This window comes from Podarcis muralis, chromosome 4 (genome assembly GCF_964188315.1).
Source record: "Podarcis muralis chromosome 4, rPodMur119.hap1.1, whole genome shotgun sequence".
In the NCBI taxonomy this organism is placed as follows: domain Eukaryota; kingdom Metazoa; phylum Chordata; class Lepidosauria; order Squamata; family Lacertidae; genus Podarcis; species Podarcis muralis.
In genome coordinates this window covers 56,535,570-56,562,300 of record NC_135658.1, presented here as the reverse complement: position 1 = coordinate 56,562,300, position 26,731 = coordinate 56,535,570, and the positions used below count along the sequence as shown (strand labels likewise).

General features: G+C 40.7%; 1 protein-coding gene across 1 annotated transcript; it reads left to right on the top strand.

Annotated features, from left to right (window-relative positions):
* Positions 1-137: 137 nt before the first annotated feature.
* C2CD2 (C2 calcium dependent domain containing 2) lies at positions 138-25,844 on the top strand. Its single transcript, XM_028727254.2, has 14 exons — positions 138-1,174; positions 5,266-5,364; positions 8,931-9,062; positions 9,688-9,792; positions 11,209-11,331; positions 11,546-11,666; positions 13,100-13,208; positions 13,780-13,841; positions 13,975-14,102; positions 14,568-14,739; positions 16,357-16,473; positions 17,235-17,362; positions 17,835-18,150; positions 23,858-25,844. Exons 1-14 carry the CDS (start codon positions 899-901, stop codon positions 24,082-24,084), a joined length of 2,115 nt encoding a protein of 704 aa, XP_028583087.2. The 5' UTR covers positions 138-898; the 3' UTR covers positions 24,085-25,844.
* Positions 25,845-26,731: the final 887 nt, after the last annotated feature.

Below are 26,731 nucleotides of genomic sequence, written 5' to 3'. Positions count from 1 at the left end.
CCTAAAACACTACGATTTGGGCCTGCCTCGAAACCTTGACAGCAAAGGGCTCATGAGCCCCAGAGATGCACCGCAAGGCTGCGCGCGCAGGCTGAAATCGGACCTGACATCTGAGATGGTTTCCCATTGTCCAGGCCGCTGGACGGCCACTTCAGCAGGCTTGGCCGGAGCAAAGGTGGGCGCGACGGCAGCCCGCTGCTGCGCCTTTAAGGGCTGTGAGGTGCCGGCTGGGAAGGGCCGCCGGGGCATAAGGAGCCGCTGCTGCTGCTGCTGCTGCTGCTGCCCGGTCCGCGTGAGAGGGGAGGGGATTTCCTCCCTCCTCGCAGGCGGCGGGGCAGCTTAGCTGAGAGCCGGACGACAATTCCCTCAGCGCGCGGAGGCGGGACAGCTGCCGAGCCCTGAGGAGCCGCGCACGTCGCGCAGGGCTGCCCGGAGAGGAGCAGAGCGAGGGCAGGATGCGGCTGCTGGCTCCTCCGCTTCCCGGGGCCGAGGAGCGCGCTTTGTTGGCGGCGCTTCGGAAGGCTTCTCCTCGTCCTCCTCTTCCCGGCCGGCGGCTGCGGTAGCTGCGCGCGTGTGGCGCTGCTTGAAGGCTCGGCTGGGCAGGTCCTGCCCTGTGACGCGGGCTCCTCCTCCTCCTGGCGTCCCGCTCGCTGCTGGCTCCTCGCTCGGGCGACTTCTCTCTCGCTGAGGGAGGCGAACGTCCTTCGCCAGCCCTTCCGTCGCCGGGGCTGCTCGCTCTCGCCCCTCCGGAGAGGCGAGTCTTCTTCTTGCTCCTCGCGGGCCGGCGGCGGCGGCGCGGAGGAGCCATCCGATGCCTTGAGGCGCGCGGGGAGGCGGGGAGGGATCCCGCGGCCATGTGAGGAGGCTTCCCCCGCCGCTCCCTTCATTATGGTCAGTCATGTCTTGGCTGGCTTACTGGCTGGGCGAGCTGCAGCGCCTCTCGCTGCTCTCCTTGTTCGCGGCCGCCTTGACCGTGGTCGCCGTCTACCTGGTGCAGTGGGGCCTGGGCGCGCTGCGGCAAGGCGCCAGGAGGCAGCCCTCGCCGGCGCCGGAGCAACTTCTGCCCCAGGACGAGGGTCCCCTCTTCGCCTGGCTGCTGTCTCTGAGCAGCTGGAGGAGCCAGTGGCAGAAAGCCTGGATAGCGGCGCTGAACCGGGAAGCCAAAGCAAGGGAGGTAAGACAAAGAATTGAGGCGAGCTCTGCGCGGTTCCGTCTCCGGAGGGAGCTGGACTCGCCATCCCATTCGCTGCAATTCCTTCTCCCCTCACTGGTCGCGATCTTCCCTCGCCAAACTGTGTCCTATAGACCTGCAACTCGGGAGAAGAGGACTTCGTGCACCTGAGGAAGCGCACTGTGGTCCAGGGAAGCTTCCGCCATCGTCATACTTTAGTTAGTCTTGGAGGTGCCACAACAAAACTGCGTGCTGTTTTTGCTGCAAACAGACTACAGGGGGATACGCTAAGGCGCTCTGCAGTCTGGAATTGAGCAAAGGCAAATAATGTTTACTGGGGGGGACCAGAGAACTTGCACTCAAGTCAAGGCGCCATGAGAATTGCACCGCAAAAGCTGCTCGATTCTTAAGTGTTGTGGGTTGCACTGGTTGCACCGAGAGCAGGCGATTTTCGTTGACCACACACGGGCAGGACCTTCCAGTTTTGCTTAGGGAGTGGACTTGATGTCAACAGAGTGTGGTTGATAAGCGCCCAAGCATAAATGTATTGGGGCTGTACAGTTCCTTAAAATCAGTGAGACTTTGTGTGGAGTGATCAGTGTTAATTTTGTTTAACCTGAAATCTAAAATCTAAAAAAAAGGGATCTTTTCCTCCTTGCTACCAGACAACTATTTGCAAGTAGGTTATGTATAGACTCTCTGGGTTTTCTTGAATTTCTGGAAAATGGAGCAATTCCTTCACTATTGTTTGTGACTTTGTTCACTTAACCTTATCCCTTAAAACTCCTATCCCAAGCTTTCATTCATTCAGCCTCCTTTTCTCCCACCTATGGGCATAGACATGATTTATTTTGAGGAGAGGACAGGCTTTTTGTTAGGGGAGACAGAACTGAGTTATCTGTGATGAAATTGGTTGGTTAAGTATTTTTTAAATTTACTTACTTGATTTAGGTGGGCAGCTGCCCCCCAGGAGCTCTCTTTATTATTATTGCTATTATGTTTTCGTTTCATGAAATTTATATAAAATATAAATCAAAGCTGTTGTGCCGTGCATAGCCATCTAGCCCATTGGTCTGCAACTGGTAGGTCACGACCCGCTTGTGGATCATGGCCTGAACCAAGGTGGGTTGCAAAAGGAGCACTACCACCAGAGGCATACCTAGGGTCCCTTATTGGTGCCCGCCCCTGAAAAATCACTTTACTGCACCCCTTTGTGTGAAGGATGGGAAGCTTCTCCTGCATTTCAATGCTTTGCCACACACATATATACACTCTGTAGCCTGATAGGTGATTTTTGCTCAAGTGCCCCCCAGGCCTGCAACCCCGATGAAGGCCAGTTTCACCAACCCTTAGGCATGCCTCTGACTAGCACCCTGCAATTATATGTATGGTGAAAGGTTAAGAATTGTGTCCCCAAATGCATGTTTGGTTTAAAACTGGGTCCTGGGTCAGGAAAGGTTAATGATACCTGACCTAGCACATTGCTTGTCTGTGTTCCATTAGATCTTAATAACTTTAAATCAAAAACAAAAAACCCTGCAAACTGAACTGTAAATTGTGAGGGGGTCAAAGGCTAGGAAGCAAGCACACTGTAGGAAAGCTGATAGGAAAGTAACAATGCCTTGCATCCGTACATCCTTTCCAAGAAAGCAACTGCATCCTTTTTCTTTTGATGAGTTCACTGCCTGGCAGTGCAATGTGTTTTTACTCTCTCACTGAGCCGTCCAACTCAAAACAATGCTGTCATCAGGAAGCCAGTGAAACTCTGATTTGCTGCTTCTGCTTCATCACAGTCTCGAGAAGAATGTTAATGTAACAACTGAGTATACGCAACATATAATAAGCAGTTTGTAGTTAAATGTGACTTCATTGCTAATGTTGCAAGTTCAAGAGATTATACACACACACACACACACACACACACACACACACAGGCTTGAAATCCTAAATTTTTAGCAATGCAGATGACTACTAAATTCTCCATCTTTCCATGAAGGGGCGTGCTAGCTTTTATTTATTTTACTTATTTGTTACTTGACAAATGTGAACAGCTCATTAAAATCACATCATACGTGACTGAAAGTACAAAAGAAAAAGGTAAATGTACCCAGTCTTAAGTGACCATGACTATTTTAAAAAAAGTTTTTATTAAAGATTTTTGGGGGGTTACAAAAGTGCATACAGTGTCTCTGCTTTTGGTTCATAGTGTCCTTCCTACAAATCAGTTAAATTTTTTTTGCACATTTTAAAATCTTGTGAATTGTCATAAGCCAGTGGAGCAGCCGTAGCTTGAGTGTAGGACCGAGAACAGAAAGTCTCAGCTGTTCAGCAAGCTTTCAATTGGCCACAGTTTAAGAACATCTGCAGTAGAGCTTTCAGCAGTGCTTAAAGTTCACTTGTGTTCAACAGGAGTTGTGTTCCTTTCCCCTGCCAATGATTGATCGATTATATTTCTATGCCACTTTTCATTCAAATGAATCCCAAAGCTGCTTATAAATAACAATTACATAATAGAACATCACAAATGCAGCATGAATCACCAGCAAAACAATTATAAGTGATCAATCAAACAATTGTGATCTATGAAACATTATTAACAAAACGACTAAAAAAAGCTAAACATCACAATTACAACAAAAATCATATTATAGGATGCAAAAAGTACTTCAGCCTTCATAATCTATAAAACAATAATAACAACAGTAACAAAATAGCAACCAAAAATAAGCTAAGCACAGTTGAATTCATGCACACATTCTCCTTACCCCATGACTCAAGCTTTCATGTATATTATAATGAACTGAAAGTATGAGCATGTAGTTTACCACACACACACCCCAGCTACAGCTAGTAATGTCACTTTAATAAAAAAGCATACCCCTGCATTCAGGTACACATATTTGTATATATGACTCTCTAAAAAAACAAAAAACCACATTGTGTTTTGCATAGTACTTGAACCTCAGAAAACACAAATAAGGAATTGGGGCTATTCACCCCAATTTCATACTTGGGCCACCCCAAATCATGCAATTGCATTTCCAGGAGATTCTCTTGTATGAGACAACCCAAGCACTGTATCTTGTTCACTGCAGTTTTGTGTAAACTACTGGCAATTATTGTTGCATGCCTAGCATTCTTGATAATATTTGTAGAAATGAATAAGGAATTGGAGGCTGTACCCCGCAATAATCTTTGAGCAAACCCTAATCATACACAGACACAACCCAAAGAGTGTCCTCAATGAGATGCAACATCCTACAAGATTGCCTTGGGCGAACTAGAATCTGTTGGCCTTAGCCCCTAATTTGCAATTATACAAATAATACTGGCCTACCCTAAAGAGTCATTAGGAAGACTGGGGGAGTTAATGTGAATCCTTTGAACACTCTAAAGTGCTGTATAATGCTAAGTAACTTGTTGGTAAAATTACTTGTTTAGTATTGTCAGTATGGGGTGGACATATGGGGTAACCCCCTCACAGGGGTTAGTTCTTAAAACTAAACTTATGTCCACCACAGTATTAAGTAACCATTACTTGGTTTCTGTTTATACTGAAGTAATAATTAGGTGACACAATTAGGTGATGATCTTGTATCCACATGATTTATGACACACATTACTTAGCAAGATAAATATAAGTTGCTTTTTGGCTCTTCTAATATAAGCAGTTGAGCTTCTCAGGCATCTAATTTAGATGAAATCAAGGAGCTGTTATAGCAAGCATATTTGCATACTTAATTGTCAAATATTTCTTCCTAAATTTAGTCCTGCTCTAGGACTTGGAATTTAGCTGAACATCCAGCTGTTTGGAGTTCTTTGGAATCTGTGAACTTCAATAATAACATATACTCTGAAACCCATGCCAAACAGGGAACTGAGAACGTCAGAGCCTGCTGGATCAGGCCAATGGCCCATCTAGTCTAGCATCCTCTTCTCACCATGTTCATCCAGATGACTGTGGGAAACTCTCAAGGAGGACTTGAGCTCAAGAGCCTTCTTCCTTCCTGTGGTTTCCAGAAACTGGAACTCAGAAGCGTTTCTGCCTTGGGCTATGGGAACTATTTCAAATAAATGTTACTTTTCTCCCCCAGGACTCCCGCTTGTTTACATTTGAAGAACATGCAGCTCCTCAGCCTCTAGAGCTTGTGGTACAACGTGTTGTAAGTGTAGTAAAGTCTGCTGATGAAAAGGTGAGCTGGCTTTACCTGATAGTTCCTTAATTTGTGGGTCTCTTGTCTCGTTTTCCCATCCCCACCAAAATGTATGCATTTGAATTTCTGAACTCTAGATCTGGGTCAAGGACAATTGTAAAATAATACATGTCAGTGTAACAATTTGTTATTTTCTTTATTGGACTGCACACCCTATCTTTGTCTGTCTGTCTCTGCCTTTTTCTTTTATGATCATTAGTATACACAAATAAAGTGGTCTGTACTAAAAATGCAGTATGCCCCTATGCAACTGGATAATAACTTGCCCTCTTATAAACTACATTCCATAAAATATAAGCTATACAAAGATAAAGACCAGGAATGGATAGGCTGCATTTTTTTTTTCTAAGAAGAATATGCATAGTGTTTTAGCATCTGATGTTGGAATAGAAGCCCTGTGAATACACAGAAAGCCCTAGTTAGAATCTGAAATAATAAAAACATTACATTTTAAGAACTCTGTCTTTGTTAGTAATATGCCAACCGACTTGGTTGTCAGGCTCCTGATGTGGTTTGCAATCTACATAGTGTTTAATTTAACTGGTACTGCAAAATATTTTAGGACTGCTTTTTTGCAAGGCTGTTCTCACTGGAGTGTATCTGAAATCACTCCAGTGAAGAAAATTATTCGCAAATCAGGCACAAGTATGCTAGGAATTGACATACCAGTGTCTCCATGAGCAGCAAACACAAGCATGAGTCCTTCTGGCTTCAAAATCTTTGAGAAAGTTGCAGAAGTACTCCTGTGAGCAAATGTAATAATATCAAAACAGGAGTAAGGATCAAGGGTTCAATTTAATCCCTTGTAAACAAGCCTAGTCTGAGGTATGCCTTCATCTTGTAGGCTGGCCTTTCTGGATGGGGTTACACTTTTATCTCTCTGTTCCTGCTGTTCTTAGCTTAAGGCACACCCTGGACAAAGTTCACATAATATTGTCTGTAATTTCCAACTGTTGTGAACTGTGGGAGTGGCACTCTGCAGACTTTCACTTCATTGTTAAATACATGCTTTTCTCTAGCAGTGGGTGTGTCCTCTCAAGTCACGTGCCTGTGAATATTGATAACAGAAAATCATACAGTAGCAATAATCCTCTTTTGTAATTTTCTTGCTATGGCCAGGATTAGCTTATATTGACAAATGAAAACTTCTTCAGTAACAGCCTGAAGTAGCATAACTATTCATACACGCTGTGCCTTGTTAACCCATTTCTTTGTTGGAATACTTTACTGCTGATGAATAGCTACCTAGCACTAGTGAAATTAAGGAGATGTGGGCCTGATCAGTACAAGGAAGAAAGATCACTAGAACTGTCTTCAGGCATTTTGCTAGCTACCGTAACTCTTTCCTCAACAGGAGTGAACATTTGATCAGAACAGTGGCAGCCCCCTGTCACTGTCTCATCACTGCCTGTTAACATAAACAAACTTGTTGAATGAGTACTTTAGAGACCTAGTTATGCTGTTTGATACATATATATTGAGCCCTCTCCCTGAGTTCCTTTCAGTAGATTCTGCTCTAGACCCTAAAAGAATATAGACCACTTAATTTTTATAATGAATGATTTTAGAATGTTGTTTATGTTGTACTTTTGTACTGTTTTATTGTTGTTAGCCGCCCTGAGCCCGGCTTCGGCTGGGGAGGGCGGGATATAAATAAAATTTATTATTATTATTATTATTAATTTGCCCCCTGAAAACATCACAGCTGGGGAAAATTGTAAGCGTTGCAATTTTAGGAACCATAATGACAATTTAAGGCTGGGACTAAGACCTACTGAGCCTAAAATATTTCTTTAAGCTGATAAATAACGCCAGTGGAATCACAGTAAGGGGCTCCCTGCTTGCTGTTATACAGTCTGCCCTGAGAGTATTGTATGAGTTGGCTGTTGAGTGGAAAGTTGGATATTTACGGTCTTTTCTTTTCTGTAGCAAAATACAACGTTTATAAGGACTAGTAATGTAACAATATCACTATGCCCAGAAGTACTGTATGTGTTTATAGTTTTCGCTAACTATCAATTGCCCTATTTGCTACTTGTGATGTATCTCACAAAAAGTTTGGCTAAATTGTGCATCATGCTGGTAAACAAACAACCTGTTCCATGTTAGCTATGTAAAATTTGCACAGATCTCTTAATGACAGGATTAATGACTAGGGTTATGCCACTCAGCTTTTGAAAGTTAGCAGACAAGAAATAGTTAATAGGAATTGCAAGGCAAACCTGTTCTTGGGAAAGAGAATAGCTTGAGAAAGAGAAATATGTGCTTATAATAGCCTTTGCCATTATTACTTGCAAAGGTTGTGGGAAAGGAATCTGGGGCAGGGAGAAAATGCTATACTCTTGCAGGTAAGCCTAGAGGCGAATAGTGGTGGTTCATTGGTCTGGTCTTCAGCAGAAGCCAGACTAATAATGGTAATAAGAAAGCGTCTTCTTAATTTTGTCTGACCATCCTGAGCTAACCTTCACAAATCTCTCTGTGGCTGAAAAGCAAGCAAGTTAAATAATATATTTGTGTATTCTAATAGGATGTTGAAAATCTGTCAGGCACATGAATTTGCATTAGAGGCTGATTGTATTAATAACTAAACTTAGAGCCACAAACAGTCAGGACATGATTTATAAATTTTAAAGCTATTGATTTCAGTTAAATGGCATGGCAGAGAAAAAAGTGAGGGGGTTCTGCTTCTGCCTGTGTGAAGGGTCCCCCCCCCCCTAATGAAGCAGAGCAACTGGTCTGTTAAGAGCATGTTGCAGAAAATAACTGAGCTAGTTCCCTAACTTAATATATCTTCCTGTTAAATTTCATTTTCTGGTTATTTCATTTGACACCCCTTGTCTCCCCACTACCATACATATACACATACATTCAAAATTCCATAGAAACTTGAGGGTGTCAGTTGTGGAGGAAAGGAAAATGAAACGGGTGGGGAGAGAGTAGGAACTGACCTGCTGAAGCCCCAAACAGCTTGTATCCTGGTTGGGGAGGAAACTCCCTGAACTATCCAGGGCAGTTTCAGGAGGGAGGGAAGAAAAAACGCCCACCTCTTCCCTTTCCCTAGAAACTTCCTGATTCTCCAGTACAGTGCAAGGCTGGGTGGAGTGATTGGACTCAGGGCTAGCTCTACGTAGGAGGGAAAGGTGTCAGGAATATGGGAAAGGGGGAAAAATCTCTACTCCTCTCTCTCCCCTACAAATCCCAAATACTTGCTGGAACCTTGAATGCTCTTGTCAGCAGCTGGGCATATAATGCACCATTTTGAGTTGCAGCTCCTCACTTCTTTGTTCTATTTCTGTCTTTAGAAGAATATAATTTTGGTTCTAAAATTAGACTTTTTGATACAATGGACAGTATTATATGCCAGTTGTATTCACCTGAGGAGGTGGGGGAGAGTCCTCCTTTAATTTTAGACTACATGCGTTGCCACAATGAAGGCTTGAACTCTACTGTCAGTGAGTGACAGTCAATTACATAAATGCACATAATAGCGTCCTATATAAATGTGTGTATGCAGTCTCTAAAGCTAAGTTTTACTTTTATTCCAGGTGGTCTCTTGTAATGTAATTGGAAATGCCTTTCATTTTATTGTCAGTATGCCGAATCCTTCTTCTGTTTCTTCATCTGTTACTTCGGAATGTCAGTCTTACAGTGTAAAACTGTCTCCACTTCATTTGCAGGTAATTTTTGAATTTGTTTTGTTAAATTTTACCTATAGTTTTATTTATTTCTATTATTAGGTTAGCCCAGATAGTCTAGTAAGTGGAACTTTTGAAAATGTCCTCCTCGCATTTAATATTGACTGCATTTGAAGAATTCTGCTAAACATGGTTTAGATGTGTAGGCTCAACCATTCCTCCCCTCCTTGCATGCAAAGCTTAAGTCATTACTTCCTTATTGAATCAAACCATAGTTTTCCAGTACATCTGAACTGAAAAACTGTAGTTTGACTGAATCCTCAGAACCAGGATTCTAAATATAAACAGATATGGAGACATTATGAAATGTTGTGTTCCTAATATGCAGTTAGTGACTGCTATGGCTCAGCTTTTAGCAAGCGTGAATTATAAATGATGGCAGGTTAAACTGATCTGATTGTTTATGATTATCAATGAATTATGTGGGTGACTAGGCTCCCTTTGTGCCTATGGAAGGCAAAAAAAATCTACAAGCATAAAATATTCAGATTCTGACAATGGGAAATTCCCAGTACTTGCTTGATGAATTGCTGGAAGAACTAGTAGAATTAGGGTACAAGATCTGTTAATGGACAAAACTAAAATGGTAATGATGTTGTATATACAGCTGAAACTTTCAATGAAATCCAAAGAGGAAGACATTCAGGTCAAGTGGTCTTTCATCTGGACCTCAGAAACAAACACTGAAATTAAGCCTACTAAAGTACAGGAGGTAAGTCTGTTAGCATTCGCTTGTGTCTAGCACGATTTCCATCAAAACTACATGTTAAATTAGTGGTTATGTTTCCAGTAGCTTATACAAATTTGATTCTAACTTTTTAAATAATCACTAACACCTAGAAGGACTTGCTTCCAAGGCAGATTATTTAGGAGCAGGATGTATAGCTGCAATCCATGGCATACTGGTTTGAAAGCATGGCTCTTTGAAATGATTCAAATTAAATGTTTAGGTGTCAGTTTTGCATGAGTAATTATAAGCCACTGCTTCCAATGCTCACCTTTAATAATAGTCTACAGATATTTTAATATTTGCCACACAGAGAACAGTGATTAACTCCACACACCCAAAGAGACTTCTTTTACATTCCCCCCCCCCCCTTTGAGGATTAGTTTCCTGCACCACACACCAAGCTTGGAAGACTTAAAAGCACTTTGTGGTGCAACAAAAAGGGCCGCTGTTTGCCCAAAATTGTGTACTGAGTGGATGCTATGGATGGCTTTCTCATCCTACAAGGGGACTTTTAAAGCTCTCTCTTCTAAAAGTCAAGGTTGAGAGACCCCACCTGAGCGGCAGCATTTATGGGGGTCATGCTACTAAAATATCAGATAGGAGGCAGGATTGGATTTAGCTTCTGTGTCTCCCGCTGAATATTCAGAACTAGAAAAGGGGCGCTAAAGCAAATACTGGTATTTAAGTTGTTGCAGCGCAGCTTTTTGGGAGTAAGAATAAGGAGGTTGTACATGACTGAAGTATTGAAGAACAGTATGTGTTCAAAGGGTGTTGGTAACATGCATACATGACCTGTATCTTACCCTGGTCTTAGGTAAAGGTGATATTCTGTTGGTCCCGTGTCTTAGTCATTATCCACAGCTGAATGTTGCACATGGATCGGCATCTGCACAAAGGAATTGCTTTTTTAAAATAATGCAGAGAATTGTCAAGGTTGTTCAGAGTAAATGATGACTTCTCCTTAAATAGTCATAATGCAGCATTATGACCGCAGACCCTTCTTGGTGAGCAGTGTGGATCAGCAATTTTATTAATGACTTGTGGGGCCTTGCCAGGAAGTAAGCCAATCAGTGTGATCTCTTGCTTGGATCTTGGCTGTTTGAGACTTGGCTTTTGACAATGTTGCTCTAATTGAGTGCATCATGGCTTTACAAACTGCTCTGACTATTTCCCTTTGCTGTAAGTAAGAGCATAGGAAAGGAGCTTATGTCTACACATATTTCCATTTTCCTGATGCAACTTAAGCCCAGTGTTCCATGAGGAGAGAAGTGGAGCAAAAATCTGTTTTTGTTCAGTACAGTGCATGTAGAGCAATATAGCTGTGGTGTCTTTCGAAAGTGAACCAAGCTTCTGAATTTTACAAGCAGTGCAATGTATCAATGTATTCTTCCTTTTTAGGACCAGACAGGTGGGGCATGTGCAGTATCAGAAACACTTAAAGGTCTGCTGCGGTATCTCATAAATTCAGCATCTCCCTCTGTGGTTCTGAGTACAAAACCTACAGATGTAAAGCCATTGCAGGTAATTATCTATTTTTATTTTAAAGTCTGTTTTTATTTGTCACCTCTGTACCTCCATCTTCATTACTGCTGTGGTAAGTTATGACTCAGGGCTTTGGCTAAATCTATTTGTCCAATTCACACCTATGTATGACTGTTGGAAGTTAATTGATGTGAAGATAAATTGCTTGGAGTTTATCTAAAACAATCTTATTTGTTTTGCTTCCTTTTAATAGAATGTACAAAAAACAGGTGTTGTGCCTCAGGGCACCAGTCCTCCTAAACCTCCAAGGGCTCATGAACTAAAACTGCTGATGAAAAACATCAAAGCTACACTGACCAATCAAAACACTGCAGGTAAATAACTTGGTTTTCCTTCCCTTTGTCCCCATATTATAATCTCTTAATTCTGCAAAAAATAACAAGCAGTGGTCACAAATTATATCCCATAATTGCAGAGAAAGGCTTGGGTTTGGCCTCAGGGATACATAGTTTACTTGTCTCGTTGAGATTTGGTTTATTATTTTTCCTCTCTGAAGCTTCAGGATTTTGTATGTAGGGTGGAGAACTCTCACAAGGAGGTACATCGTATAGCATGCTAACACCTCAAACAAATTGCTTTCTTTTCTTTTGAGTTGCAGTTCCATGTGTGGACTCCAGGCCCTTAGGAGACATTTCTCAACACTCTTGCCAAAATAAAATTCCCAGAGTTGCTTCTGAGGTTAGGAAAGAACTTGCCTTGCACTCTGAACACTGGGTGGCCTATACCCCACTGGGAATCACCCCAGAGAGATGTGATCTTTCTCTTTTATGTAGAGTGCACTCTTCGTTGATCTCTGTAATATGGGCCTTCTATAATAATACTTCTTAAAAATATTATTTTTAACTTCAGTACAGAAAAATATTTCTCTCCAGCCATCCTTTTTCATACCTTACATTGCTCATATGGTGCTTCACCGATGACAGTGTTTTAGTAACTGAAACACTTTCTTCTGTTGTATTAACTAGAAGTGCCTTACACAACTCAAAACATCAAAAGGTATAGGTGGCATTACATTGTGTGTGCTGTGAACTGTGCAGCATGTTTACGAGAAGCTGACTTAAAAACTTGCCCATCAGGTTTTGTAAGGTTCTACAAGTCTATGCTTGCTTGTTTCCCTAACTTCAGGGCAGGCCAGAGTTAAGGGCAGAGCTCTTCACCTTGCCTTTGCACACTGTTTTTAACTGATTGTTACCCCTATTTTCCAAATCTTGGCCAAATTTGGATGATAATTGATCTTGGAGCAGTATAGTCTTTGACAGTCTTGCTTTTGTTGTGATTTGAATCATGGTTTGGTTGTATTTTTCCTAAGGAAGCCCTAGATGAATGGCTAATAGGATCTTTGAGTATCTGAGCAGCTGTCAAACATTAAAACAATTTTTTAAGCATACATCTATAATTGTATTTCTGGCTACTAAGGGCTTGAATCAAAAGGGAAATGGAGGCTTTTGTTTTGAAAATAATCTGTATTTGCCATTGTGCACACAGAACATTCCCCTGCGCAAAGATGGAATGATTAAGCTTCTGCTCACAGGAACCTTCCCAAGTTCCTAACTTCTTTCTTGTAACTTTGCTTCTGCTTTGTTGTCATGTAGATAACAAACCTTGCACTGCTAGCCATGTTGGTACAGGTTATACTTCTCACACAACTCCCAAAGGGTAGTAGTTCACTCAAATGTGAAAAGCATAAAGAGGTACCTTAAGCAATTCTCACTTGAAACAAACTCCTCATCTTTTACCTTCATTGCAGGCGGCATTAGCCCAGTATGTATAATCCAGCTCAATGACCCTTTGCAGAAGTTTTCAAGCTCTGCAGCCAATAGTCCTATGGACTTCTCATGGAAAGATGAATTCATCTTGTAAGTTCTGATTTTAATAACGCTATAATAAGCACAGTGGAAAATGTTACACCTTCTGTTATCCTCCAGATGTCACTATGGGGCAGGGGAAAATCCTATCTGCTAAGCATTCATAAGTTATCATGATATTTCCTAAATATTCTAGTGCCAATGCCTGAGGACAGGGCGGGGGAAGTCTTAATTGCTGTTTGTTTTAAACAAACGTGGGTGGCGCTTGGGTTGTCCAGTGAAGAACGATTAAATGAGAGAGGTTGTATTTTCTTAATTGTTAGCAGCTTAATACATTTTCAGTATTGCTGAAGACAGTACAGTGGTCTTACCAAATAAGTTATTTTTTTACTTTTTGGTAAATTTGATATACTGCAATAAGTGAGGTGTGTGGAGAGGTAAGTTTTTTTATTTTTCTTGCAAGGTTCTTGTACCTTTTAGCAGCTACTTTGGCAGACAGGAATCCACCTTGTGAAACTTTCCAGGATGTGGATAGGCTGTAGTCAATAATCTATATTGCAAAATATGAAACTATATGACAGTCTGAACAATTTCTAAAATGCTTGTTTTTTTCTGTTCCCAGTGAATTAAATGCCAAATCAAAAGAACTACAAGTAAAGATTGTAGAAAAGGGGGGACTGGATAGTAAGTATTGCAGATAAATTCATTTTATGTGTCTAATCTTTTATTTCTGCAACAACAATCTAATAGGATGCTGATCTACTAGTGGATTCACGTACAGATAGATTCCAATGCATTTCTCTTCTTTTCAATGCAGGTGGTTTCTCAGCTGTGGCTGCTGTACCTTTGGACTTGTTCAGGAGACAGCCTTCTGGACACAAAGGTTTTGCACTGAACAGTCAGCTCGGCAGTAGTAGCTCTACTGTAGGATCCGTTACTGCAGAGGTAGAATTTTAAGTTTATAAGCTAGCTTCTCAAACTAGTTTTTTCCTCCTGACCCAACCAGTTTTAATCAGCTCCCAACTTCTTGCTTTCAGGCAGCTATTGAAAACGAATGGCTTTCCCTGAAATATGACTCAGGTGTATGCTGAATTTGCATAATTTGGTGCTTTGGAAACATTTAATAGGATCATAGAATTATTGAGTTGGAAGGGCCCACAAGGGTCCTCTAGTCCAACACAGTTTATAAATTGTTTCAGTAAATGGTAGACATGTATACCGTGCAAAGTAGCTAACGATAATGCAAAAATTACTCTTTTTATGCACATGATTTCCAAAAATCAGCGGCACTATGGTCATACATTGCAGGTTTTTCCCTTACATGTGGCCTATCCAAATTTTATCACCAATTTATCACTACTGAACTGTCCTTAATTGAATTTTAAAATCCTAACTATTTTTCTTCTTTAGTTCTTATACATAGAACCTTCAGAGTCCAGAATCTTGCAAGTTCCCCCCAAGATTCCTGTTGCAAAAGTAGAGAAAGATCGAACTGTAATGCCCTGTGGGACTGTGATCACTACTGTTACTGCTGTGAAAGCCAAGCCTTTAATAGAAGGGAGACCATCTATTCTGCATTCAGGTGAAAGAATAGAACACAACTTTGGATTGCTCCCAAAGCTTGACTTAAAAAAAAAAAAAGCAATTCTTTGGTACATTTTTAAGTTGTATGAAAGGCAGGTAATAAATTATCTAATTATCTGTGGCCCTGGTACATGATGATGTCACACAAGGTTGGTTCCTGTACCAGTATAGCCTGGTATTGAGTTCTGCAAATAGCTGCATGGGTTCAAAAATTCATACACTTTATCATCTAGCCAATTACTTTAAGTACATATGCCAGCATGTGTAAATACTGAAATATTGTTGAAAACAAAGAATTAATTTGGAAAAAGAGTGCAGCTTTTTTCATACCCTTTCAAGAGGTGATGGGTACAAGGAGTAAAAATTTCAAAAATGTTGTAAGAAGCTGCTGCCATAATAATTCATTTTCTTAATTTTTGTGCATGGATGGCTTCGCCAAGTATTACCAAGTTGGCACAACTGGTGCTGTTGTACTGGGGGCCGCAGTGCAGGGGGCGCTAAATGAATGCTGCATAATGGAGCGGGAGGAGCACCAAATTTTGGAGTCACACAGGGAGCAGCTGAAATTTGAGAGCCCAAATTCCACCACTGACCAAGCACTTACCTTTATACTTAAGAGATGCATTTTGAACAGTCCTTGCAAATGAATGAGAAGTTAGAAATGTATTGGTGACCAGATGAAAGGCAGGCTACCATCAGAGGACTTGGAAACTTAAAGACATCTGCAATACATTCTTTCTTTAGAGAGAGTTTTGTGTGTGTGTGTGTGTGTTAGCTATATTGTAGCACAGACAAGAAAACAGAGAAGGTCTGCAGCATGTGTTCAACTTTAGAACCATTTGTTTTCTTTAGTCCTGAGACTATATTCACACACACACATACACAATTGAATGTCCAAGTAATAAAATCCTATTGCAGCAATGAAGATGATGGATTGTTACTTTTACTAATTTATGAGATGTCTGTTTAAAATCTGCCATGTCAGTCCTTCAGCCTGCAAGTGGAGAGATCTACCATGCATGCATTATAAATTTACTATAGCATAAAAGGCATCTGTGCAATGTAACTCTAGGCTCACTTGCAGAATAAGTGTGATTTTTTTACAGTGAGAAAGTGCTATCACTGGCTGACTGGCTTGAATCACAATAAAATTAATCTGGCTTGCAGTTTTCACAAATTGTCAAGAATGTCCAGTTCTGCACCTATTGAACTCGTGTCCTGCTTTTGCATCCATGACCTAGTGAGGTAGCTTTTAAAATGTGCCAAAAAATATATAGAAACTCCAAAAATGAAGACCAGAATGGTTAAAGCGCTGGTCTGTGAGCCGTTCCAATATATGTACCTGTTTCACCCAGCAAGACTGTTACCAGTTTTGGTGAAAGGATTTTGGAAGGGAGAAATGTCATGGGAGGGAAGAATTAAAAATGCAATTCCTACTGTTTAGCCCCAATCTGGAAATCCCCAGAGCTGTTTTTAAGGGTTTTAGTTTTTTTGGTTTTTTTAAGTTGCCAGTAGATCAAATCATGGAACTTGCATGTCTTGCTTAGCAGACCTTTATTAAGGAATATATTTTGAAACATGCAGATGAGAAAATAACTGATACTCTGTGTATTAGATTCACCAATCCGAAGTCCTGTGAGAACGAAGGTGATTGAAAAGGATCTGTCTGTTCAGGCAATCCATTGCCGGAAGACTTCTTCAGTAAGCAAGGCTTTATCATCATCAGATACAGGTAAGATATGACCAAGAGAACTGGGCCAATGCATCATCATTTAAACCTTATGTCTTGTTTTACTTGTGCAAGGGCTCACATAGACCTTTAAAAATATTAACATGTAAATAAATAGCATTAAGTTTGACAGTTGGTCTGTCTCTATAGACACAACTCAAACATAAGGGTCAGAACTGAATTATTATTATTTATTAAATTTTTATATCACCCTTCACCTGAGGATCACAGGATGGTTTACAATATAAAAACACAAACATACATAACATAGTAACAAACAAAAACCAATACCTTCCCTCCCCGTTTAAAAGGCCATAGACTGGCTAATTAAACAAAGGCCTGAGAGAAGAGGAATGTTTCTGCCTGGCACTAGAAATATGTAACAAAGGCTGCCTGGGGAGAGCATTGCACAGTCAGGGAGCCACCACAGAAAAGGCCTGTTCTTGTGTTGTTGCCTTCCATATCTTTCACAGAGGGGGGCACACAAAGAAGGGCCTCTGATGATGATTGCAGGTTTTGGGCTGGTTCATATGGGGAGAGGCAGTCCTTGAGGAACTGCAGTCCTGAGACGTTTAAGGCTTTATAGGTCGAAACCAGCATTTCAGTGGAGTGCACGGGCAAAAATATTGGTAAATCAAGGCTTGGTTTACATAAATAACTGGCTTTCTACTAGATTCCTGCTTTGATTTTTTGTGTCTTCAGTTGTTGCCTGCATCTTGCCTCTTGCCTGCATCTTGTCATTCTCTTAATCACATTCTTTTCAGAGCTGCTGGTGCTGAATGGCACAGATCCTGTGGCTGAGGTAGCCATTCGGCAACTAAGTGAATCTGCAAAGCAAAAACTCAAGTCTCCCAGGAAGAAAAGCACGATCATAATATCAGGGGTGTCAAAGGTAAGATCAGTCAGGATCCCCTGAACCCCACCCTTTACGTAATCCCCCTCCCCAGAATTTACCGTATTTTTTGCTCTATAAGACTGACTTTTCCCCTCCTAAAAAGTAAGGGGAAATGTGTGTGCGTCTTATGGAGCGAGTGCAGGTTGTGCAGCTATCCCAGAAGCCAGAACAGCAAGAGGGATTGCTGCTTTCACTGCGCAGTGATCCCTCTTGCTGTTCTGGCTTCTGAGATTCAGAATATTTTTTTTCTTGTTTTCCTACTCCAAAAACTAGGTGCGTCTTGTGGTCTGGTGCGTCTTATAGAGCGAAAAATACGGTGCTTTAAAAACTAAATAAATTTCCTGCTCAAAAGGGCAGAATAACCAAAAAATACCCCAAGGGTTTGGACATGCCTAGAACAGCTCCTCGGTTCCTATACATTTTTCTCAACCAGTTTTATCTCTGCATCTCTCTTGTTTTACTGTTCCAGACTAATTTATCTCAGGATACTGAAGCTGCACTCATGATGGACTATGCGGCAGCCATGGATGGCTCCTATAAGCAAGATGAGTCTTCCAGTGTAGAAGGGTCTCTTGCACAGTCTCCTTCCAATGAAAAACTCTCACTGTATGTATCCCAAACAATACCTGCCCATGAACATCCCCAGGAAAACAGCCATGATGCCTGGACTTTAGATGACAGTAGCGAGCAATGGCAGAGCAATGCACTACTAGACCAAGACTGTGATAAGATGTCTGGGAGCTCCATAAGCATCTCGGAACCTGGAACTGTGAAGAAATCCAAAGGTAATGTGATTTCTCTTGGAGCTTTTTTTTTTTAATAAAATAAAATTATGAGCACACTTTTTAAGCAGTCTCATGACCTTTCCATAATTAATTCTACATATAAACTTGTTTAAGAACACCATGTTCTCCCCTATTCTAGTTAATGTGTCTGCATTTACTCATCTCTCTGCCTTAGTAAATGGGTGCTGCACCTCATTCAAAAGCAGTACCCTTGAGAAAGTACAGTTTTGGCAAAAAGTATCTACATAAAAGGGCTTCTAAAGAACGATGTACTCGGCTCTATATTTATTGCTTGTTTTATATCGTTTTATTTATGAAACATGTATCCTGTCCTTGCTTCCAAAGCAGGCCAGGGCAGCAAAGTGTTTAGACTTGAACAAATCTTTTTATAAGTTTTCTATAATTGCAAGAATTGCAATGAGCAATTCTTGTAAAACATCCACATATTACTTTAGTTTCCGTTGTACTTCAATAATTCATTCATATTATACCATCTTTATTTTTCTTACTTTAAAAAAACCCCAGCTTTAATATATCCTAAATAAAGGTGTTCAAGCACTTTAATAAGAGCTGTTGCACACTACACCATTAGTAAGCACATCATGTGTACCCGTGCAGTGTGTGCTGGCAGCATACCCTGTAACATGAAAGATGGCTATATGTTCTCTCTTTTTAAAATTATGTGCAATCTATGAATACATACTACAGTGGTACCTTGGGTTAAGAACTTAATTCGTTCTCGAGGTCCATTCTTAACCTGAAACTGTTCTTAACCTGAGGTACCACTTTAGCTTATGGGGCCTCCCGCTGCCGCCGAATGATTTCTGTTCTCATCCTGAAGCAAAGTTCTTAACCCGAGGCACTATTTCTGGGTTAGTGGTGTCTGTAACCTGTAGCGTCTGTAACCTGAAGTGTCTGTAACCCGAGGTACCACTGTACTGTCAGCAAAACTAACTACAGTTCCCCCCAATGCATACAGACAACCCAAGGCAAGTCCTGTGGCACTTTAATTGAAAGTGGTGAGTTTGTACAACTTGGTATGTGAAGCAGCTCTAAGAGCGCCACATGCAAAAGGATGACTTCTTATAGGCAGTGCTTTTTTTCTTTAAAATTGTTTAGGGGTACACTCATTTTGACTCAAGAATATCACAATTTTAAAGTTCGATTTGGGGAAAATAAATACAGTAAATGGACAAAAGTACAAAGATTCACAAAATGTTTAGGGGTATGTGTACCCCTGCATCCTCCCAGGAAAAAGCACTGGTTATATGAATTCTAAATTTGGTAGAAAAAAATTGAGTGTCAGTGGGTGCTCTTTAAAAATTCAATAGTGTGACAACCTTACAGTGTGGGTGGTGGTTCTTTTTAATCTTAGTTTGAGAAGTTCAAGAGCAGGAATTTTTAAACTAGGGTATTTTTATATATATATAAGGAAGACATATATGTAAAGCACAACTTCAGGTTCTCAGCCATTGTTACCAAACTCAATATAACTTGGAACTTGCATATTTTGAATCTTCATTATATTTACCTCCTTACCTATATTTCTGACTCCAAATTTCTTACCTATTCTCTTTGTAAACATAAGTGGACCACTATGCCAACCAGAATTAATTGCCTACACAGTAAGTTATCTGTCTTGATGTTTTTGAGAGTGTGTAGCTTTACTGTGAGACACTTAATATAACTTGAATAACCTTTTACTTAAAAAAGAAAACCAAACCAAGAACATTTCATCTGTTTCTTTCATGGCTATACTGATTACCCCTCTGAAAGGTGTCTGTAGACATAACCATTAATATAGGTTGTAGCTCTAGCTTAGTTGGTACACCTGTTAGTCTGTGTGAATGAATTTTCCTTAAGACAACTGGAGAAATTGTCTTTCCTCTGCTTGCTGCTTTTGCCCTCTCCTCCCTGCCATCTAGGCTCAGGTATCAGAAGTAGGCCCAGCCAGAAGAAAAGCTTCTGTGAAAAATAGTTGCAGATGGAAGGCAGTGAGTGGGGAGAGAATTCAGCACCCTTTGCATGCATGTTCCTTTGGTGCTTTAGATCTCACCCACTCCCTGCAGAAGTGATTGGGGCAGAAGACAGCTGCATTAGAAGACAAGAGGACTGTCACATATCATTTCAAGTCACTTGCAAAGCACTTGTCATTCTGAGCTGCAATGCACAGAATCTAGTCCGTTTGGAGCTAGAATTCATTAACTGTGGAAATATAACGCTCATGCATGGAGGTGCTGTGAAAGAGAACATTTTCTCTCAAAGCCAAGCTCTTTGTAACATGTTACAAACTTGGTTCTTGTATCAAGAGTACAAAAGAGGGGTGTGTGCATAGTAATAGCCACTTCCCCCATTTTAAAAAATAAAACTAAAAAGGAATTGGCCTCCCGCATGTACTTTGAAAGGGAAGTGGTTGTTTGCATATGTGTGTGTATGCCTTCACATCTACTGCAATAAGAGAAGATTTTGTACTCCGCAAATTTTAGTATCCAAAGAAGCCCAAAAGTCATTCTGCACTACAGATGTGAAGGCTCCTCCTGCTGGATAGGACCATTTTCTCACTGTGCTCACAGAACCTTTCTTTGCATGACTTGGCTTCCTGGAATATACCCTTTACGCATTTGTAGTCAGTACTTAATTTATGAGCGGAGAGGTGCTTATTCCTGAGCTTGCTGGATGCTGTGCCCTTTGCCATGAAAGCTCTTCTTTCCAGTCCCAGATGTGTTTGGCTTGGTTGTGATTGGTTCGCACTGAGGAGAAAGTACCCTGCTCTGCGCAATCCATGCTCTGTAACCCTGACAAGTGGGATAGATACATTTTTTAAATAGTGGATGGTGGGAGTGCATGGCAGCTATTCCTCCCACAAACCCACCTTACAAGAGATTATACTTTCTTGTTGCCTGGAATGAGCTGGCTGGATATTTTAACTGCAGGTGGCTTGATGGGACATTATACAACTTTAGCAAAAGAAGCAGCTGCTTTCTATACCACAAATGGGTGCCACAGACAACAGCAGGCATTGTGTGTGTGCATGCATAGCTGGGCTCCTGTGTTGCATGCTGGCACTAAGCATTGCAGCATTTGTTTGAGTAGTCAGTTACCTGGTACCGGGTAGAGTGGGCAGCTAGTGTTGAGGTGTCGTGTGCCACGTGAGGGGTGTGTGCCATGTGGTTTGCCCTTTGCCCCTTAAATTATCCATCTATACTCAAGTGCAGTGGAGGGGAAGGCAGGTGCATCAACCTGTCCTTTGCCAGAGACAGCAAAATATATTTAGCCAGTCATCCTGAAAACTTAAATCCCAGCAGCACAGAGTAAACCCTGTTGTTGCCTAGGAATCTATAAAGTGAGATTGTTAGATATGATACAACAAAGAGGCTTTTAACATCATGTGACTTATTTGTCTGCAGGTTCCCCCAAATTAAAGGTAATCATTTGCTTTGTTTTAAGACCTCTAAAGCTAATGGCCCCTGAAGTTCAGGTTCTTAGTGTTACTGATCAGTACTATGGATGGGAGACTGCACCAATACAGTACTTGCATTGTAGTTGGAGGGAAAGGGGGAAGGAGGAGTATAAACTGATTTTCTGAAGCCTGACCAATCAGGGTGCTTATAAAAACTAGTGTTGTCACCTGCCTAGTCTGAAACTGGATTGGCCATTTATTTACTTCTCTAATTTTTTGTCATTTTTAGCATACATTTTGGTAAAAATTATTGCACATAGTTAACATGAACCAACATGTGCAAAACAAGCAATTGCTTTGAAGGGAGCTGTCCTCTGAGGTGGCAGTTGTAAACTATGCTAGACTGGGGCCGTAAATCTCCCTGGCACTTAACAGTGTGGAATAACCTGTTTGCAAAATTTAGCATTAACACACTAAGCCAAAGGAATCCTTCATTTAGAATTGTAGCTTCATTTTGTGCTGGTTACATACCCGCTTAGCCTCTTTGCACAATCCCATACAATAAAAATAATGCAACTTTCAACATATCATTGCACTGATTCCTTTTCCACACTCATCTTATACTTACTTTCTATACCAGAAGGATTAAATACATTATAGAAATAAAATAAACCTGGAAATTTCATTTCTTGAAAGTAGCTATGGACACTTATGCCAGATACCCTGACCTTTTTAAAAAAAGCAGTTGGTAAAATTGCTGTCAAATCTTTTGCTGACTTCATAAATTAGAGTAAATAAAGCATCAGTTCCATTTCTCTATAATAGCCATCCAGCCCTAAGCAGCTGTACAAGTAAGAGTGGGTCTTGTTTTGTGGTTTAATATGTTTATCATTGTAGCTTGTCACTAAGGGAATGATCCTCCTAAAGCTAAGCACTCTGAACTCTTAATTTCATAAGGAGAGTGAAGAACTTTAATTCTCCTATCTGAGCCTTGAAGTTGAATGTCAGGAAGACTAGGCCTCTGGGTGATACCCAACTAAGATGTACTTGGAGAAGACACACTGAAAATCAATGGAATTTATTTTCAGTCCATTTATTTCAGTGGGTCTGATTATTATTTTTTTAGTGGGTCTGATTTGGAGTATGACTTAGTTGGATATCACTGTCTGTCTCTAAACAACTTAACTGAGGCTCCTCGCTATAGAGTGCTTTTCTTTGACTGCCCTGTCTTTTCTACTTGCCTATAGTTGTATAAAAGTTACATTGGCATGAAGTGATTTAAATGTGAATACTTCTCCATAAGCCTTTCTAATAATTGTACACCTTCTAATATATACTTTTGTGGAAAATAAAAGGCCTGATGCCCTTATTCTCAAGGATGATCCTAAAGTGATACAGCTGAATTCTTACACTTTACATAATTGTCAAACTGCTACCAAAATATTTGGGGTGGTTGTTGTTGTTTAGTCATTTAGTCGTGTCCGACTCTTTGTGACCCCATGGACCAGAGCACACCAGGCACTCCTGTCTTCCACTGCCTCCTGCAGTTTGGTCAAACTCATGCTGGTAGCTTCAAGAACACCATCAAGAACAACCATCTCATCCTCTGTCGTCCCCTTCTCCTTGTGCCCTCAATCTTTCCCAACATCAGGGTCTTTTCCAGGGAGTCTTCTCTTCTCATGAGGTGGCCAAAGTATTGGAGCCTCAGCTTCACGATCTGTCCTTCCAGATCTTCTTGCAGTCCATGGGACTCTCAAGATTCTCCTCCAGCACCATAATCAAAAGCATAAATTTTTCAGCGATCAGCCTTTCTTTATGGTCCAGCTCTCACTTCCATACATCACTACTGGGAAAACCATAGCTTTAACTATATGGTTCTTTGTTGGCAAGGTGACGTCTCTGCAATATTTGGGGTAGTTTCCAGTAATGATGTAGTGTTAGCAGTGTGAGCTATGAGCAAGCTCTCCAGATTCCATATAGACCCTGAGCTATGACTAAATGGCAATAGGAAAACCACTATATGGGCCTTAGCTCCCTTCTCTGAGAGAATAGTGACTCACCTCATAGGGTTGTTGTGGATGATAGAGCTATATAAATGCTCGGTGGTACTATTGGTATTCTAGCACATCTACTAAAATATATAATTAGGATTATGGTTTCTGCTTCTGTTTTAAAAAAGAAAGTCAATGACTAAAAAAGAAAAGAGAAATTGGATTGAAAGTGGGGCAGGTGTTACTATTTCAAATAAAGGCTACTTAATACAGAAATCATATCCTACTAAAATGTTTCACATCTTCCCTATTGCAGGTGGGCTATTAAAAAAGAGTGCAAAGCTATTTTTCCTCCGACGGCACCATCAAAAAGACCCAGGAATGAGCCAGTCACATAATGACCTCATCTACCTAGAGCAACCCACATCGGATGGTACTCGAAAAAAGGGGGGGACTTTAACACGCATTTTGAACAAGAAAATTCTCTTCAAGAGCAAGAGCAAGAGCAAACTGAATGGCACATCAGTTGAACCGTATACATAGAGCCTAGTACATGCCAAATGTATATGACCTGCACATGAGCAACTGTTTACAGAAATATAAACTATTATATGCTTACTGAGATTCACTAATGCTGTGGTCCATGGAAAAGGCTGGGCAGCAAAGCAGGGACATGGTATTGGTAGAAGACTTATGGCTATTTTACATTGCAAAGACTAAGGCCTTAGTCCTAACCATACTTACTTGGAAGTAAGCGCATTGAAATCAGCGGGCCTTAGTCCAAAAACACTTCTTTTTAGATATCAGGCTTAAAATACAGTACCAGGGAGCTATAGTGGACAATTGTCTGCATGAATGTATGTTAATAGTGGCATATCATGGTTCTGTTTTAAAGGAAAAGCAATGAAGAGTAGCAATACAAATTTTAAACAGGGTATCGAGCTGTAGAAGTGGAAAGAGCAAAGAAATCCTGATCCAGATGTTCTGAAGTGGAATACATGCATTTGCAATGCAATCCTGTATATAATTACTCAGAAGCGATTCCTGCAGTACGCAGAGAAGCTTAATCCCAGGTGCAGAGAATTGCAGCCTCAGAATGTTACTGGAAGGAAAAATGAGATGCTGAATGGGGTAGCCTGATAGAATAATAATAATTGCTAAAGCTGTGTAAATTAGACTTGCTTCTGATAGATAGTAGCCATACAAACTTGTAATTTATGCAATTATTATGACTCTTAATTTTAATATTATGTGCATATACTATGAAAAAAATTTTTATTTTTAAGATGGTATGCTGATGAATGACTTAAAACTTATCTGTTATCCTTTGAGAGATCTGCATTGCCAGCGCAGCACTGTAGTTCGGGGAGCCCACCATTTGTTAGACAAATGTACCCCATCATAACAAAAGTAATGAATGACAATACAGTATGTTTAGTCTTTTTTCTTTCTCATTCCCATTTTGGAACTAAATACACACATTGAAGGATGTATGTATTTCAGTATTGAAATAGTTTGCTGTTTAAAATATCAACAAGGCTGGGGAAACCTTTACTGACTGGTAGGAAAGGGAAACATAATACATGTGCATAGCTTTAAACTGACATTCGTATTATATATATTTTTTACTGAAATTGTAAACGTTAGCCTATTTTAATCATTGTGACTTCATTGGGACTTACTTTGGAACAGGCGGCTTGATTGAAGTAAACAATCAACCCTTGTTAACTTTTATTCAGGCGAAACTTATACCAATACCACTGCTGCTTATAACCACCGAATCAAGAGAGATCATTTGGATAAGGGATACTGTTTCTGATATATGTATTAGTGATTTACATAAGTTATAATGATGGTTTGGATGCAGAATTCTAAAGGCCAATATGCAAAAGAAGGCTGTTGAGGTGAAGCAACAGTTTCCAGTATGTTGGGCAAATGCTAGCTTCTAATATGAAAGGTTATTATAGATTGACTGTTATGAGTATTAACTTATAAAAATGAAATATTTGTGTATAAGCACCATGTGATCCTAGTTAACGCTTTCTTGGAGGTAAGGCCCATTTCATAATGGATGGGGCTTGCTTCCATGTAAATGAATTTAGAATGGATTGCAAATGCGTTCAGTTATGATTTTGCTTTATTGTATAGCTTGACGATGGCACATAAGTGGAATGAAATGCAAAACTGTTTTTAGAAAGAGAAGCACTTGTTGCTCTAACTTACAAATACTTGAAGACATTTAAAAACTATTTGAAAACCTTAAAGCTCTGTTGCTGGATTTAAAAAAAAAAATGCCAAAGGTTCATTGTGTGGCTTCTTCATTACTGCATGCTGCCTTTTACATATCCCCACCCCCCACTTCCATTTTGTTTTTAGCAGCCCAAAGGCAAAGCTGCAGCCTGCCTTTTTTCACTGGTTAATAGGGAGGGGGTTGTTGTTTTGCAGTACACGTAACTTGTAGCTTACACACTTTTAACATGTGCAGTTTCAACTTTTTGCAGTTGAAGGCCGGCTGGTTCGAATCGTACAAATTAAATGCACAGCAGGCAGAGAGATTTTAAGTTCCCATACTTGTTTACTTGGCTCTCAGAGGCTCTCTTGAGAACTCTGTCTAGCTTGGTGTGTGTGTGTTCGCCAAGACCTGTTCAGTGCTCCAGAGGGAAAGACTGTTCACTTAGGGGCAGTTCTACGAGGGTGCTTTGAGTATGTCAGGGATGGGTTGTGCCTGTGCACCATCCCCTCACATAAGCTGTGAGTTACTTGTATTTTTAAATGGCTCTTTTGTGCAGAACTGCCCTTGCACAAAACAGCTATGTTAAAAAAACAACTGCCCTTGCAGCTCCAGGGACACGAAAGCAAAAGTGGAGAAAGGAAGCAACATACTTCCATGTGAGTGACTCCAAATCCTTACCTTGCTTGGAGTAGCTTACATTTATTTGACTGCTCATTTATGCAAACAGTGGGTTAAATTGTTACTATCATAATCCACCTGGGACCTTGGGGTGAAGAGTGGGCAATCATGCTAATAATACACTAGAAAACTTGATTCAAAAAAGACTTAAAAGGGGTGTGTGCACACAAGTGCCTGTCCGCATGTCCACAAGGGACCATCAGGCTTCCAGAACTTAAGGTAGGTAAAGTACTAATTGAGAGTTGAGGGGAGGGAACAACACAGTGTGAATACAACCTT